We start from the raw sequence: 14,614 nt of genomic DNA on the forward strand, positions 1-14,614 counted from the left end.
GCTGTCACTGTGTGTGTTGCTGTCACTGTGTGTTGCAGTCACTGTGTTGCTGTCACTGTGTGTGTTGCTGTCACTGTGTTGCAGTCACTGTGTGTGTTGCAGTCACTGTGTGTTGCTGTCACTGTGTGTTGCAGTCACTGTGTGTTGCTGTCACTGTGTGTTGCTGTCACTGTGTGTGTTGCTGTCACCGTGTTGCTGTCACTGTGTGTTGCTGTCACTGTGTGTGTTGCAGTCACTGTGTGTTGCTGTCACTGTGTGTGTTGCTGTCACCGTGTTGCTGTCACTGTGTGTTGCTGTCACTGTGTGTGTTGCTGTCACTGTGTGTTGCTGTCACTGTGTGTTGCAGTCACTGTGTGTTGCTGTCACTGTGTGTGTTGCTGTCACTGTGTGTTGCAGTCACTGTGTGTGTTGCTGTCACTGTGTTGAAGTCACTGTGTGTGTTGCAGTCACTGTGTGTTGCAGTCACTGTGTGTGTTGCTGTCACCGTGTTGCTGTCACTGTGCGTTGCAGTGCCAGTGTCTGGGCAGTGCCAGTGTCTGGGCTGAGCATTGTAGCTGAAGCCTGGAGAGCAGGGTCTGTGCATCTGCCAGAGGTTTGAAAGAGCAGGCTTGGAGAGGTGGGTCCGTGACATTTCCTTTCCACCTGCCATGTGTGTGGATTGCTGACAGAAAGCACCACCTTGGCACTACCTGGGCACTGCTGTTTGACTTCTGTGAGGGAAGGTTGATACAGGAGAAGTTTGGGGCTTCCTGAGCTGTCTGTAATCAAGGTCTGTGAGTTCGTGCTCTAATGAGCCATGGGAACACTTTGTCCAGCTCCGTGTCTGGTCTCGCACCTCGCACTGGGCTCTATTAAAGCTCCAAGTAAAGTTTGTTTCTGCTTCTGCCTGTCATTTCCTCAAGGCACTGATTTGCCATGGCTGCAAGGAACAGGGAGGTGGCACCACGGTCCTGCAGGGGCTCATTAAAATGCTGACAGCCATAATGAGCTCTGTGGTTGTTCCTCTGCCGCTCCCCGCAGCGCTGCAAGCATTGTGTGGTTAATTAGGGAGCTCCCAGCTGTGTTTCAGTGAATACCTGCAGCGTAATTGCTGTTTGTCTTTTGTTCTAATTATGCGTGACAGGGAGAATGGAAACATTTTGAAAGGGAATTAGTCCAGCTTATACCCTGGTGGGAACCAGGCAGAGAGAGGAAAATTAGCTCTGTCATCAAGCAGGGAGAGGCCAAAGTTTGATTCATGTGCTGGCAATAAGCAAATTCTTATTCCAGCCTCTTCTTCTGTTACTGCAAACCACAGCAGTGCTAAAGGCTTTGTTTGCAAAACATATCTCTGCTCTAATTAGCACTACCTTTACCTGCTGTACTAATTATACACAGAAACAGAAGGAATATGCATCACCATTGCAAAAGGCTTTCAAGGCCCTTTTTAATGATTGAAAGAAAAAATCTTAATTAACAAAAAAGTCATATCTTTTACTCTGATCCCCCTGAGCTCCAGTTTTCTCAGGACATGAACCCTGAAAAGAACTGGTTCAGTGGGGAGATGGACAGGTGACAGAATTTTTCAGGCACAATTAGACTAAGAAATACTTAAACAAAAAATTAGGAAAAACTGAATATCTACCTGGAGATCATGATGAGTCGTGTCACTCACATGTCTGTGCTAGGGCCTGTTGCAATACTACAAAGGTAATAGTTATAAATTAAAAGACAGTAGATTAGCCTCTTAGTTATTAGAATAGATATAAGGAAGAAGATTAACATCTTAATTATTAGATTAGATATAAGAAAGAAATTTTTTATGATGAGGGTGTCAAACAATTAAATAGGCTGCCCAGAGAAATATTAGATGCCCAATTCCTGGAAACATTCGAGGTCAGGTTGGATGGGGCTCTGAGCAACTTGGTTTAGCAGAAGGTGTCCCTGCTCATTGCACAGGGGTTGAGTTAGATGGTCCCTTACAACCCAAATTGTTCTAGGATTCTATGAGTGTTTCCAGTAGCTCGAGGGAGGTGATCCTTCCCCTCTGCTCAGTACTAGTGAGGTGGGACCTGGCATACCGCGGGCAGTTCTGAGCCCCCCAGTAAAAGAGAGGTACAGATATGCTGGGGAGAGTTCAGCAAAGTGGCATGAGGTGGTGAAGGGGCTGGAACGTCTCTCCTATGGGCAATGGCTGATACAGCTGTGAGTTTTTACCCTGGAAGGGGCAGGCTGTGGTGGGATATTATCCATGGATATAAATATCTGAAGGTAGGATGTGAGTGGGAGACATACACGTTCTTTTCACAGTGGTGTGCAGAGACAGGACAAGAGCTGATGGGCACAAACTGAAACATGAGAGGCTCTGTCTGAGCATCAGGAAACACATTTTCCTGTGAGGGTGACCAAGCACTGCTACAGGTTGGCCAGGGAGGTTGTGGTGTCTCCATGCTTGGAGATGTTCCAAAAACACCTGGAACTGGTCCTGAGCAATTGGTGCTTTAGGTGGATCAGATGACAACTGAAGGTACCTTCCCACCTCGACCATTTTGTGTGACTCTAGGGTAGTGCCAGTGTGCAACAGAGTAGAAAACAGCTCTAATACGTGCTCTGGTGACCATCTGCACACAAGGTTTCCTGTCCCTGACTCATAGTTCAGTGGTTTGTGGACAGTGTCTTCAGGGTGGGAAAGGCTAGGCTGGTTGCAGCACAAAGGTTTGGGTGGTGCAACCAGAGCAGGAAAGGGAGGGGTGTTGAGCAGGGATGTGGTGTTCAGCAGTGTGGCCCCCATGAGAACAGCCCAGGGGCTGCCTTCATGCTGCTCTAACACCAGACAAAGACAGTTCCAGAGGGCTTGACTATGGACACATCTCGGACCAGGGCTAAGCCAATCAATGAAGCTGGTGGTGCCTCTCCAAAAAAAATATTTGTAAAAGGGCAAAATGCTGCATGGCAGTGAGGAGTGAGGTAAAAAAAAAAAAAGTGTGAGAAACAATCCTGTGACCAGCAAATCACAGAAGGAGAGGGGAGTGCTCCAGGTGCTCCCTGCTGTCCTTGGGAGAGACTATGGTGGAGCAGGGATTCCCCTGCAGCCTGTGGAGAGGACCCCACTGTAAGAGATATCCACACTGCGGTGGATGAGACCATGGGAGAGCAGGTGGACATGCCTTGAAGGAAGTGTGACTTGTGGAGAGCCCGTGCTGAAGCAGGCTTACCCTGCAGGACTGTAACAGCCCTCCTGAAACAGGATCTTAAAATATGCCCCATCTATCCAGGCAGTTTCATCTGGAGATTTCTCCTCCTTCCTGAATGCAGCCCAGAATGAGCTCAAGAGCATGTCCAAGAGGAGGAGCCAAGTGCTGGAAGCTTAGTTAGCACTGAAGTCCTGCCACTGCTTACCCAAATGCCCGGTGTAGTGGGACCCAGAGGGCTTTTGGAGCTCATTTGCTGCTCAGGGAGAAGTTTCTCCTTGTTTTTCCTCCTGGACAACAACACTGACAACAGTAAAGCTATTTCTGCTCAAAACTTTGGCTTGTGATTCTTGGCCTTGAAAACTGGTGGTGTCCTGAGCTGCACCAGGAAAAACAAAGCCTGTGGAGGGAAGCGTTTATTGCCTTTTAGGCAGCACTGGTTAGACAGGCTCTGGAATAGTGCATCCAGTTTGGGGTCCTCCAGGATGAGAAAGGCTTAGATGAGTCTGATGGAGGTGACCGAGGTGGCCAAGGTGCTGGAAGAGCTCAGCATATTTGGTGAAAGGCAGGGAATGTGGGAGTTTCTTGGAGAAGAGGAGGCTTAGTGGGACCTTGTGGCAGCTCTCCAGTCCCGATGGACAGGCCACTGAGAAGGCAAACACAGGCCCTGCAGAGAGGTACCTGAGAGGGGGACACTGCAATGATCACAGATTGAGAGAGCAGAGGTTCTAAGTGGTTTTCAGGAGATTGGAAAATGGCTCTGACAAGAATGGTGCATTGACAGTGGTCTGTGCAAGTCAAATTGGTACTAGAAACCCACATGATGTCCTCTTGGATGTGGAGATGCTTCTGTTTCTGAAAGGCTGGATAAATGTTTTATACGGGCTGTTGTATCTGCCTGCTGGCTTGACTGCAAGAGGCTGATGGAGACAAGGGGGAGCATTTGCAGCATTTGGGGACTGCGACCTGTACTGCATGTCCCACCTACAATCTAGCTCAGGTTCCCCCAAAGAGTGTCATCTCCTCATTCGCACGCTCAGGGCTTGCATCCAGTTCCCAAGAAGGCTGCAGACACAAACAAGTTTGAACATGCTTTTATTGATGGCCAGAAAGCAGAGGAGGAGCAGCAATGGGAAAAAGGGAACAAAGCTGTGTGTACTTGGGACCTGCATTTTTACCTTGCCACGGAGACTTTCCTTAGAGCAAAAGCCTGTGCCTGTGCCATGGGGGCTTCTCTGACTCCAGTTCAGCTGCCCCTGGGAGCTTCTGAGCACCAAGAGGTGTTTGGTGCTTTATGGAGAAGGGGCACTGAGCATTTTAGTCAGAGGAGGGAGACCCAGGCAGCTCTTGGAGTGCAAACCTCCTCAGCTGTTCACGTATCCAGGGCTCAAAATACGAGATTCTGGTAAATACCTCAGGGAAGAGGCATTTTTTATGTCCATGAGAAACAATGCCATGAGCCTTCTGACCGCAGACTAATGGGCCACCAGAATCACCCTGTGTCGTGAAAGAAGTGAGAGGGGTCAGACATGCCACAGCACAGCTCTCCCTGCCTTAAGGAACAAGTTTCCTCTTCCCTCCCTCCATGTAAAGAACCTCCTCTTCCAGCCACCTCCCTCCCTCCAGACCCGGCTCTGCAGGGTGTGTAGCTGCCTCACTACTTCTCTAAGCCCATCCATGAAACAATTCAGGCCTGGAGGCTCTTTGAGATTCAAAAGCTCAAGAAGAACATAGATCTACTTTAGACATGGGGAAATATCCAAGCCATCCTAGCAAGGATGTTACAAAGAATTTACACACTGGAGCACTGGTTAGGCTGGGTAGAACATCCCCACGTAAGTAAAAAAGCAAATGATGTTGATATTTGGGAAAATGCACCCCAATTCAGGGAGCACATCAGCTTCAGAGCTTCTGTGAGGACCCTCAGCTCATCATTCTGAAGGTCCTGGTTCATTCTGGTCTCTTTTTACTTTCACCTGAGAACCAAGATAACTATCTAGTCCCAACCTCCTCCCAAGCTTGCAGCCCAAAACAACACTTACATGGTAAACTGCCTTTTTACCATAGTCATCACCAACACAGATCATAGACTGACGCTGGTAGTTACGGAATTGCTGACATTTTTCCTCATTTTGCACCTTCAGTTCCACCTCCTTCATCACGTTAGTCCTGAGCCCTGTCACCGATGTCCAGCCCCAGCCAGACACCTTACATTCAGCTCCTGCTGTCACACGTTCATTGCTCCTGGGCAAGGAGAGAAGCTGCACGTACTCAGTGATCCTGGCCCTTGGCTTCAGCTGTCAGGCAGAGAGAACGTGGGGTTAGAGCCAGCAAAGGGTTGGGAACAAGTTCACAGGTCTGGGGAGGTGAGCAGGGGGAGATCCCTCAGGCAGGAGGAATGTGTTGGGCCGTACCTTCAGCAGCACAATGTCATTTTTGAAGCTAACACGGCGATAGTTGGGATGGATGACCCAGTGTCCAACACGGATCTTCTGCTGGCTCCGTTCTCGGTCACTTATGTTGTGGGCTCCCAGAATCACAGTGACCCTCATGGTCCTGCCAGGAAACACCAACACGTTCCAGCTGCACTGGCCACAGGAACACAGCCCCCACTGCAGGTGGCTGGAGGGAGGTGGTGGTGGGATAAAGTTCCCCAGAGAGTAGCTGTCAGCAAGATGTCCTCTGCAGCCTGGGCTCCTTCCACACTCAACTGAGGATCCCTCACCACACACTGACAGAGGTGGGAGGTGCCCCATGCTGAAGACAAAGGGGAAGCAGGGAAGGGGAGACACTGGTCCCTCTTCTCCAGCAGTAGCTCTAAGCTGTGGTAGGAACCTGGAGACCACTGTGAGCATTCCTGTCCCCAAGGACACTCAGCCCCTGGCAGACAATTCCTGCAGCTCACAGAGGACAGCTCAGCTCATGGAGATCCCTGCTGGGCCTGAAGAGCACGGGGTGCTCTTCCAGCCCAGACCAGTACTGAGGCCTTTTGGGACTTTGTGAGACTGGAAAAAATCACCTGTACAAGAAAGACAAGGTCTTACCCTTCTTTGTCCACACAGTGAGCTGCTGAGAGCACTGCATCTGGGCGAATCAGGAACCCTCCACAGGAACTAGTTTTTGAGTGAGTTTGAATTTTTAAATAAGCCATGTAGGGTCTGGAGTGGGGCTTCACTTCTTGTCCACCAATGATCCTTCCTGGAAGAGAGATGGGAAATGTCAATATCACATATGCTGCTATTTTCTGTCAAGTTTGGAGCTGTAAAAACAGAGAGGGTCATCCTCTAACGTCACGTGCCAGTGATACCAACAACTTTCCTTCCTTGTGCTGTCCAAGCATTGCTGGTACACAATGGAGAGAAAGATAGCAGCACAGTCTGGGTATGACTGACCACACCTGGCCCTGGATGACTAAAATGCCATCAAAGGGCACAGCTCTAGTCCCTGCAATGCCTCACTGGTTCCAGGCACAGTCTGAGTGAGCTAAGAGGAGAGAGGAAAGAAGGAGTGTAGAGATAGAGAGAAGGCAAGGCAGGAACGTTGCTTGAGATTGCCTACTCAGTGTCCATCTGTGCCCTTGCATGTGCTTGTCTAAATCCCACCTCTGTACTCACCAGCCCCAGCCCAGGGCAGAAGGACAGAAGCACTCATGAGCAGAAGGAGAAGCAGCATCTTCTACCACTGTGCTGATGAGCCAAACCAGTTGTTGTGGCCAGGCAGGAGACAGGTACAGAATGACAACCTCTATATTTGTCATGTGGAGCTGGAACAGGAAACCTCAACCTGGCTGCAGCTTGTGTCATTTGCTGCTTTTGTTCTTGCAACCCCCAAACTGTGGCTTGGTGTGGGGTTCATGACACATTCTATGCATTTTTGTCACGATCTTCTCAAAAAGATGGTGAGATCTGGGCTTGTTCAGAGCACCCATAGTGGCCACAGCAGGGAGAGGAATGGTGTATCTGCTGAGTGCATATCCCACTGGAGACCTTTGGAGAGAGCCCCCTTGGACCCTACATGTGGGCTGGTTCAATTTGGATTTTTTTTCTTTTTGGTTTTTTTTGTTTCCCCCCCATCCTCTGATAGGAATGGTGAGAGCTGGCCAGGGCCAGGCAAAGATCCTGGTTCTTATCAGAGGGGCTGACTGCCATCAGAGGTGTCCTTGGGAAATCAGAAATCACCAATCAGAGTAGCTAAGGGACAAGGCCAAGGGGAGCCTCACAACCTCAAGCACTGGTGCTCTAGATGATCTGACAAGTCTATAGTGATGAGGAAGTCTGAGGTCCAGCTGGGAAGTCAGACTGTGGGCCCGGGTCCAGATCAGCAGGTGCCCTGGCTAGGTGCAGGCCTGGCTGAGACACAGCCGGAGCTCAGGTGAGGACCAGGGTCAGAGTGTCCACGTGAGAAGGGGAGCAGCCCTGCCCAAGGCCTCTCTGAGTCCTCCCTGGGAGCTCTGGCTCGTGTTACAAGCTGGAAGGGGCTCAGCCTCGTTGTACTGACCCTCCTTTGGCCGTGAGCCCAGCCAGTGAAACCTCCAGGACGTTACCAATTTTATGTGGCTGTGGTCTAGAGAAAGCCCACAATTAAATCCTCTAGAGCAGACTGGCATTCCCCCTTACCCTGCATTCTAAAAAGACAATGGACTGTAGTACATGTCCTGGGGATCCTCCTGAAACCTGTTTGGTGGAAGGGATAAGGGCGGAAAGGAGGAGTTCCCGTTAAAACTCGTAGCCCACAAGCAGCAATCCCCAGAGCCACAGTGTGACTGGCTCAGTAAGGGGTGACTCAGCCTATCCCAGTCATGTCTGTAATCAACACCTGCAGTGCTGCAGTGACGTGGCCTCAGCTGTGGCGCAAGTGGAGATGGGGCCTTTAGGCCCAGCCTAAAGCATTCCTTCAGCATTGTGGAGAAAGGAGGTTTATGCAAAATAAGGAGAGAGAAAATGGGAAGAAGGAAAGAGGCAGAAGCAGGAGAGGTTATCCCAGTGAGTGGAGGGACCAGTGTGTCTGTGGAAGAAAAGCTTGAACAGCCTGGTGTGCAGGACATGGTGGGTGTGATCTGGCTGCAGGGCAGCAGGTGGGACTGGACAGGATGGAGGTTTGGGGCGACATTCCAGGAGCTGGATCCCTGCATGACTGGAGGCTCTCTGACAGGTCTCTAACATGAGTAGCAGGGCACTGCTCTGTAGCAGTCTTTTCACTGCTTTGACAGAGAATCCCAGGCCAACAGCCCCGGCAGGGGTAGGAACCTCTTCAGTATTTGTTCCAGTTTGGCCAAATTTAGAAATACATCCTCTGAGAGAAGGCAGGCTACAACCAGGTTCGGGAAAAAATAAATTTTCCTCAAAGGAAAGTGAAAGAGATAAAAACTATTTATTTAACAAACACACAGGAAAAGGGATAATGATGCTAAATAATAAAACCTCCTGCTCTGCTGAGAGAAACCTGGGAAAATTTCAGAGTCCTTCCGTAGATCTCCCTCTCCCCCTCCTTGGAGCTGGGACGGGGTGGTGGGCCCACCTCCAGGGCCAAGGCCTCAGTGGAAAGTCCTCCCAATGTATTCTGATGTTGAAACAGTCCAGCAGAAAGAAAAGGAAAAAAACAAAGTCCCAGGAAAACAAAAGTTCAACTCTCTGGAGGAAAGGAGCTGGGGGAAAAAAAAACTTCCGAAAGCCACTGGAAAGAAAAGCAAGCCAGGAGCTTCCCTTCCCTCTCACCCTCCTGCCACAGCTGAAAAAAAAGTCTCTATCTCTGTGTGACCTTGAACAAGCTGCAAACTGCTTTGGAAAAGATTTGCTCAGTTTTTCCTTCCCCCTCTCAGGCTCAGTTTAAAGGCATAGAAAGGCACAAAAATTAATTTCTGGGCATAGGGCAGCGATATGGGATACACATCATAAAGTCACCCCAAGGCAGTATTTCAGGTGAGGGCACAGCCAAACAACACTGCCTTCACAGAATGACACACAAAATGTTGTAGAGGAATAGCTTGACAACGATGTATTTCTAGCATATTACCATTATGCACTTAGGCTGTCTCTGCTTTTTTTAGTGTCTTAAAATACAAATCATAGGAAGAATGAGGGAAAATCACGGCCGCTATCCTGAGACTGAGCACATAATCATGGTGAATAATTTCTCATAATGTTAAATGATTATTTGATTAATGGTTTGTGTGTTCTTCACTAAAGCTCTGATTTTATAATAAGAAACTTTAAAACCACAAATATTAGATAGATTATCAGTGGGTATTCTGAGGTGAACAAAGGAGGCCATTCTTGATTACCGAAGGCAGAATCAGGCCTTCAAGGCACAATTTCAGATGTAGTTGGAGGCCTGAAAAATTCACACAAATTCCATCCTTAGAGTGTTTTTTCCTCTCTGCTGACCACACAGGGGGATTGGCTCAAAAGATCACCAGCATTTCCGTGCCATCACATGGCTACAGAAAAGAAATCTCTGTTTGCTCACCTCTCTTGTATGGATAGGAAGCAAATTCTGTGAAATAAAAATATTCAGTCATTGAATGCAGGAACTTCATTCCCCCCACATTTTGATCTCCTATTGGTTATTGATCCCTTCACCTTTGATGCAAATTTGGTCCTCATTTTCTAGTTCTCTTATCAGTCTTTTCCCAGACCAGGTGTCTCCGACCACATCAGGGGATAATGCTACTCAGAGCTCTTTTTAGGTTGGTACTAGGTACAGATTTAATTAATGCAATTCCAATCAAATCTGATTATTGTTTGGTTGGCTCTTTTTTCCTACTGTAATTGATAGGAAATGGCCAGGAGGAAGGAAGGAAGGAAGGAAGGAAATGGTTCACAGCTGACAAGTAGTCACATAAGACTGAAGAATGAAATGTGAGGGGCTGGAGTTGAATGGAAACTCTCCTACAAGAGACAGCACTGCCCCTAAAGCCACCCAGCCCAATTAAACAAAGGCAGCAGGCTTCATCAGGCTAATTCTGTCCCAGGAGTCACACATCCCTTGATGTTTCCAGCTATTGCTCAGACCTTTCAGGTTAACAATCAATCACCAGCTGGTGCAGGAGGCAGAGTTCATAGCCTTAGACGTGTAAGACATGAGGTGCCTGTGTCTGCAGAAGTCCCTCTGGTCCACTTTGCAGACAATGGAGGGAAGGCTGCCACCCAGAAGAGCATTTCACGTGCTGCTATAAGGATGTCATTGTTTGCTACATCCTCTTGCCCACAGAGGGAGCACAGTTCTGAACAACCATCCCTGACATTTCTGAAATCAGATTAAATCAATCTCACCTGTAGGGGAATTAGGGCTTGCAAGAGGCTCTGCTTAAACCAGGCGTCAGAGGCAGCTCAGCTGTTCCCTTCTTGGGCAAAAAACAGAGATGCATTTAGATCTCTACCTTTTCTGCTGGGGCCAATTCAACTGAATTGAAGCAAATCTAACAAATTCCTTTTCTTCCTCTCTGTCAGACAAGTCTTTGCTGACTTTCTATGGTATATACCACGTACTAATGTCAACAGATTATTTAAGCTGTGACAGAAGATCATCTGCATTTAAAATATAATTTTTAATCTGCAATGTAAGCTGACATAGGAATCATCAGCCCAACACTGTCCCTAATGCAAGAAAACAAGGAAAATACTTCTATCAAAATTTGAATGACCCATTTTGGAGGCACTGGATGGAGAACTGCTGGAGGTAGGACACTTTACTTCAAAATGTCTATTGTGAATGTATACAGAAAATCCAAGGAAGAACTGAGACCAAAACTTACTTAAAGGGCTTTAGAGCCACTACACAAAAATTACATAAATTGAGGGCTGTTTCTGAGAGGTGTTCTGAATTAGGGAATAAAAGACCAACTGTCAATAGAACAGTGGCTGCTGTGATTGTTTCTGACTTCAGCAAAGAGCTAATGATCAAAGCAATAGTCCAAACCTTTCATAAAGGCTTGGAGAGCAGAATTAGGTAGTTTCCACTTCAGCTACATGGATCTAACAAGTTAAGAGAACCGGTGTGAATGGGTGCTGTTAGAGGCTGCAGGGAGCTTTTCATGCTGTTCTCTATTACTGCAGGCCTGGGCTCTAGGGTATATCCCTGTGTCCTGCAGCCATAGGGAGGAGGAGGAGAGAAGATCCAGCAGGCAGGAATTGTGCAGCAAGATTGATTGATTTAATTATTTTACAAACTCTTTTATAGACTTTTTCTTCACAGTCTAATTGGACAAAGGATCAGCCACCCCTTGGGGGTGATTGGCTAAAATCCTAAAACATCCATTGTCAAAATATTTTTCTACTATACCATAAACAAGACTTTTCAAGGTTGCAGGTGGCTTGGTTGTTTACATTCCTTGCTACCTCTTCTGTGAGAGAGAAAAGTCTCCCACGGACTTAGAAAATAGCAAGAAAATCCTTGCTAGCAGCATTTTTGTATCTACAGTTCTCTATCTGTCATGCATAGGCTGTAGGGAGGTACCACTCAAAAATGTTCTTCCGTTCCTATGTTAATGGAAACAGTCAAACCCAGAAAGATCCCTTTCAAATACATCAGGCCATCAAATGTCTGCGAGTATTAGGAGTTTCTTTATTGTGCTTGTGTGTTAAACTCATCTGGGGCTCCGGGATCCACAGCTTGCACCTTCGTGTTCATGTCATAAAACCCACAGACTAAAGATGTCCTGTGTGAGTAACTTCCAGCCGGAAGGGGAAATCAGACGGAGCCAGAGTGAGGAGTGACGGAGCCATGGCAGAGCCGTGTGCACTGCTCTTGCTTCGAGGCTGTGTCCTTCTCTGCATGCCAGCTGTGTTGACATGCTCCATGTGTGTACAGTGTAAAAGGTGCTTCCCCCTCTGTCCCCATTTATGGAAACATTTCTGACACCAAAACGCATTTTTGTGCCTTGAGATTTGCTAGTATAGGGCAGTGGCTGGTGCCCCTTTGGTAAGAGATGGTGAGTCTGAAGGGTGCAGAATTAACCACCCCTTTCTCCTCTGTGGCAGGCTGATCTCTTCTCTCTTTCAGTGCCTCAGTTTCCCATCCTGGGCAGTGAGAAAAACAGAGCTGGTCCAGCACTGCGTGAACATCCCATTGGCATCGCACACGCAGCAATGCTCCTCGGGGTAACGAGGCCATGTGTCATGAAGAGGATGGAACTGAGCTTCACCCTCTGCACTTTCTTATCATTCTGCATGGGTACCTCTACCTCGAATTATTCCTTCTTCCTTTTCCTGTCTACAGACAGGATTTTGCTTTGGTTTACTTTGGTGCTGCTTTCTTTTGTCTGTGGGTGTTTTGGTGGATGGGAGTTGGCTTAGGTCTTCCCTTCACAGCTTTTGCTTGCTCTGTTTGGGAGTGCTTTCCCCAAAACTGGGCTCTTTGAAGTATTTCTGTCCCACAGGCAGCTGGGGATTGATGTGAATATGAGCCAAAGCCTCCCACAGCCCAAACTTCCCTGGCTTCCATCTGAAGTTGAGCTGCTCTAAAGGTAACTTTGGATGTCTTGGGGGAAGGCTGCCTCCCCTGTCAGTCCACTCAGCAGGAAAAACAGAGTGCAAGGAGCAGTGCCCACTGCTCCCTAAGGTAGTAAAATGGGTTTTCTTTGGTCTGTGGGTGTTTCAGTTGTCATCTGGGCATTCCCCTCACTGCAGAAAGTGCCTGTGGGACCAGCTGGGAGCAGAGACCTGACATCTGGGGGGAGTGCATATTGTCAGCAATAAATCCTGCACCCATTATGAAGCCACCCCTTACATGCCAGCTCCTCTTAGTGGAAGGTTTGGTGACTGTCTCAAACAATGGCACTTGGAGGGCCCTGACACTATGCACTTCCAGCACACACAACCATTGCCTCCTCAATTTGCTCAGCCCAACCTGCTCTAGAGTTACACCATCTGATCCAGCAGCTCTGCAGCGATTCACAAGAGACTCCTTGTCTGAGTAACTGGCTGAAGCACCCTGATCTTGGTGCAGTGACTATGGCTCTGATGGTCTGTCCATCTGATTCCTCCTAGATGGAGCCAGCAGAGGAACGAGATGCAGGAAACCACACCCTGCTGACCGACTTTGTCCTCTCTGGATTGTCCAGCCGCCCAGAACTTCAGCACTTGCTGTTCTTCACAATCTGCTTTGTTTACAGCATGACTCTCTTTGGAAACCTTCTCATCTGCATGGTCACAGTGCACCCCACCCTCCGCCTGCCCATGTACTTCTTCCTCCGCGTCCTGTCCTTCCTGGATATTTCCACAGCATCAGTCGTTGTCCCCAAGATGCTGGTAAACCTCTTGTCAGAGGACAGGAGCATCTCCTACTCGGGCTGTGTCACACAGCTCTACTGTGTGGTGTTCTTAGCGGCCACTGAGTGGTACCTTTTGGCAGCCATGGCCTATGACCGCTACGTGGCCGTATGCAGCCCCCTGAGATACGCTGCCATCATGAACACCAGAGTCTGCCTCTCCTTGGTGCTGCTGTCCTGCTGCAGTGGCAATGTTGTGTCGGTGGTGCAGACAGCCTGGGTGTTCACGTTGTCCTTTTGTGGGCCCAGGAGGATTAACTACTTCTTCTGTGACATCCCCCCGCTCATCATGCTCTCCTGCACCGACACCTCGCTGTACGAGAAGCAAATCATCTCAGCCACAGTGCTCGTCATCCTCACACCCTTCTGCCTCATCCTGCTGTCCTATGCCTGCATCATCTCCAGCATCCTGAAGCTTTCCTCTGCAGAGAGCAGACACAAGACCTTCTCCACCTGTTCCTCACACCTTACTGTTGTAACATTGTACTGTGCAAGTGGGACTTTGATTTACTTACAGCCAAAATCCAGTAATTCACAAGACACAAAGAAAATCCTTGCTCTGATATACACAACTGTAATTCCCACATTAAACCCCCTGATTTACAGCCTGAAGAATAAAGAAGTGAGAGAAGTACTAATCAGAGTGATAGCTGCGTTGATGAAGAGATGAAGATTTTCTTGTCCAGGAATGTGCGGATTAAAAACCTTATTTCCATTTTTGGTGGGTTTTGATGGTTTACTAGCTCAGTGGAAACTGCAGGCACAAAGATCTATTTCACACTTGTAAATATTTTGTCTTTTTCATTGCTTCAGAAGCAAATTATTTGGAATTTCTATCTCAATTTTTTCCTTAGGAGTACAATATATATACCAGACATTTCTTCTAAAGCAGAGCATCTGAAACCCACCCCACTCCCCATGTCTAATTCAGGTGTCTAGGTTGGAACTTCTCACTTCCATTGAGGAGTTCACCTCACCCTTTCACTGAAGAAATACTCCTTTACAGTGAGCTTTTCAGGCTAAGCATGACTAATTGATAGGGACTAGGTGTTTTGCTTTGCCCTTTTTTCCCCTTGTTATATGTTTTCCATTCCTTCCAGCAGAAAAGAGTGAAAGTGATAAGGAAATTAGTTCACTTCTTTCAGAGACTCATGTTTTTCATTTAAGGTGTGGGGAA

General features: G+C 48.0%; 2 protein-coding genes across 2 annotated transcripts; one reads left to right on the plus strand and one right to left on the minus strand.

Annotated features, from left to right (window-relative positions):
- Positions 1 to 4,248: 4,248 nt before the first annotated feature.
- Positions 4,249 to 6,920, minus strand: LOC121664615 (mast cell protease 1A-like). Its single transcript, XM_042028020.1, has 5 exons — positions 6,785 to 6,920; positions 6,215 to 6,368; positions 5,585 to 5,726; positions 5,213 to 5,467; positions 4,249 to 4,667 (listed from the first exon to the last, which is right to left on the minus strand). The coding sequence occupies exons 1-5, from the start codon at positions 6,840 to 6,842 to the stop codon at positions 4,488 to 4,490; spliced, it is 789 nt and encodes a 262-aa protein (XP_041883954.1). The 5' UTR covers positions 6,843 to 6,920; the 3' UTR covers positions 4,249 to 4,487.
- Positions 6,921 to 12,981: 6,061 nt separating this feature from the next.
- LOC121664471 (olfactory receptor 10A5-like) lies at positions 12,982 to 14,107 on the plus strand. The gene has a single exon (XM_042027764.1). It carries the CDS (start codon positions 13,157 to 13,159, stop codon positions 14,105 to 14,107), a length of 951 nt encoding a protein of 316 aa, XP_041883698.1. The 5' UTR covers positions 12,982 to 13,156.
- Positions 14,108 to 14,614: the final 507 nt, after the last annotated feature.

This window comes from Corvus kubaryi, unplaced genomic scaffold (assembly GCF_017639235.1).
Source record: "Corvus kubaryi isolate FWS band 111438036 unplaced genomic scaffold, C.kubaryi_AGA036_p1.0 37301, whole genome shotgun sequence".
Classification (NCBI taxonomy): Eukaryota; Metazoa; Chordata; class Aves; order Passeriformes; family Corvidae; genus Corvus; species Corvus kubaryi.

Excerpts from the sequence above, each read along its gene's own strand:
- LOC121664615 (XM_042028020.1), bottom strand. The coding sequence starts at position 6,842 with ATGCTGCTTCTCCTTCTGCTCATGAGTGCTTCTGTCCTTCTGCCCTGG. Across the intron at positions 6,369-6,784 it reads TCTGCCCTGGGCTGGGGCTG|GAAGGATCATTGGTGGACAA; the intron begins GTGAGTACAGAG and ends TCTCTCTTCCAG. Across the intron at positions 5,468-5,584 it reads ATGACATTGTGCTGCTGAAG|CTGAAGCCAAGGGCCAGGAT; the intron begins GTACGGCCCAAC and ends TCTGCCTGACAG.
- LOC121664471 (XM_042027764.1), top strand. The coding sequence starts at position 13,157 with ATGGAGCCAGCAGAGGAACGAGATGCAGGAAACCACACCCTGCTGACC.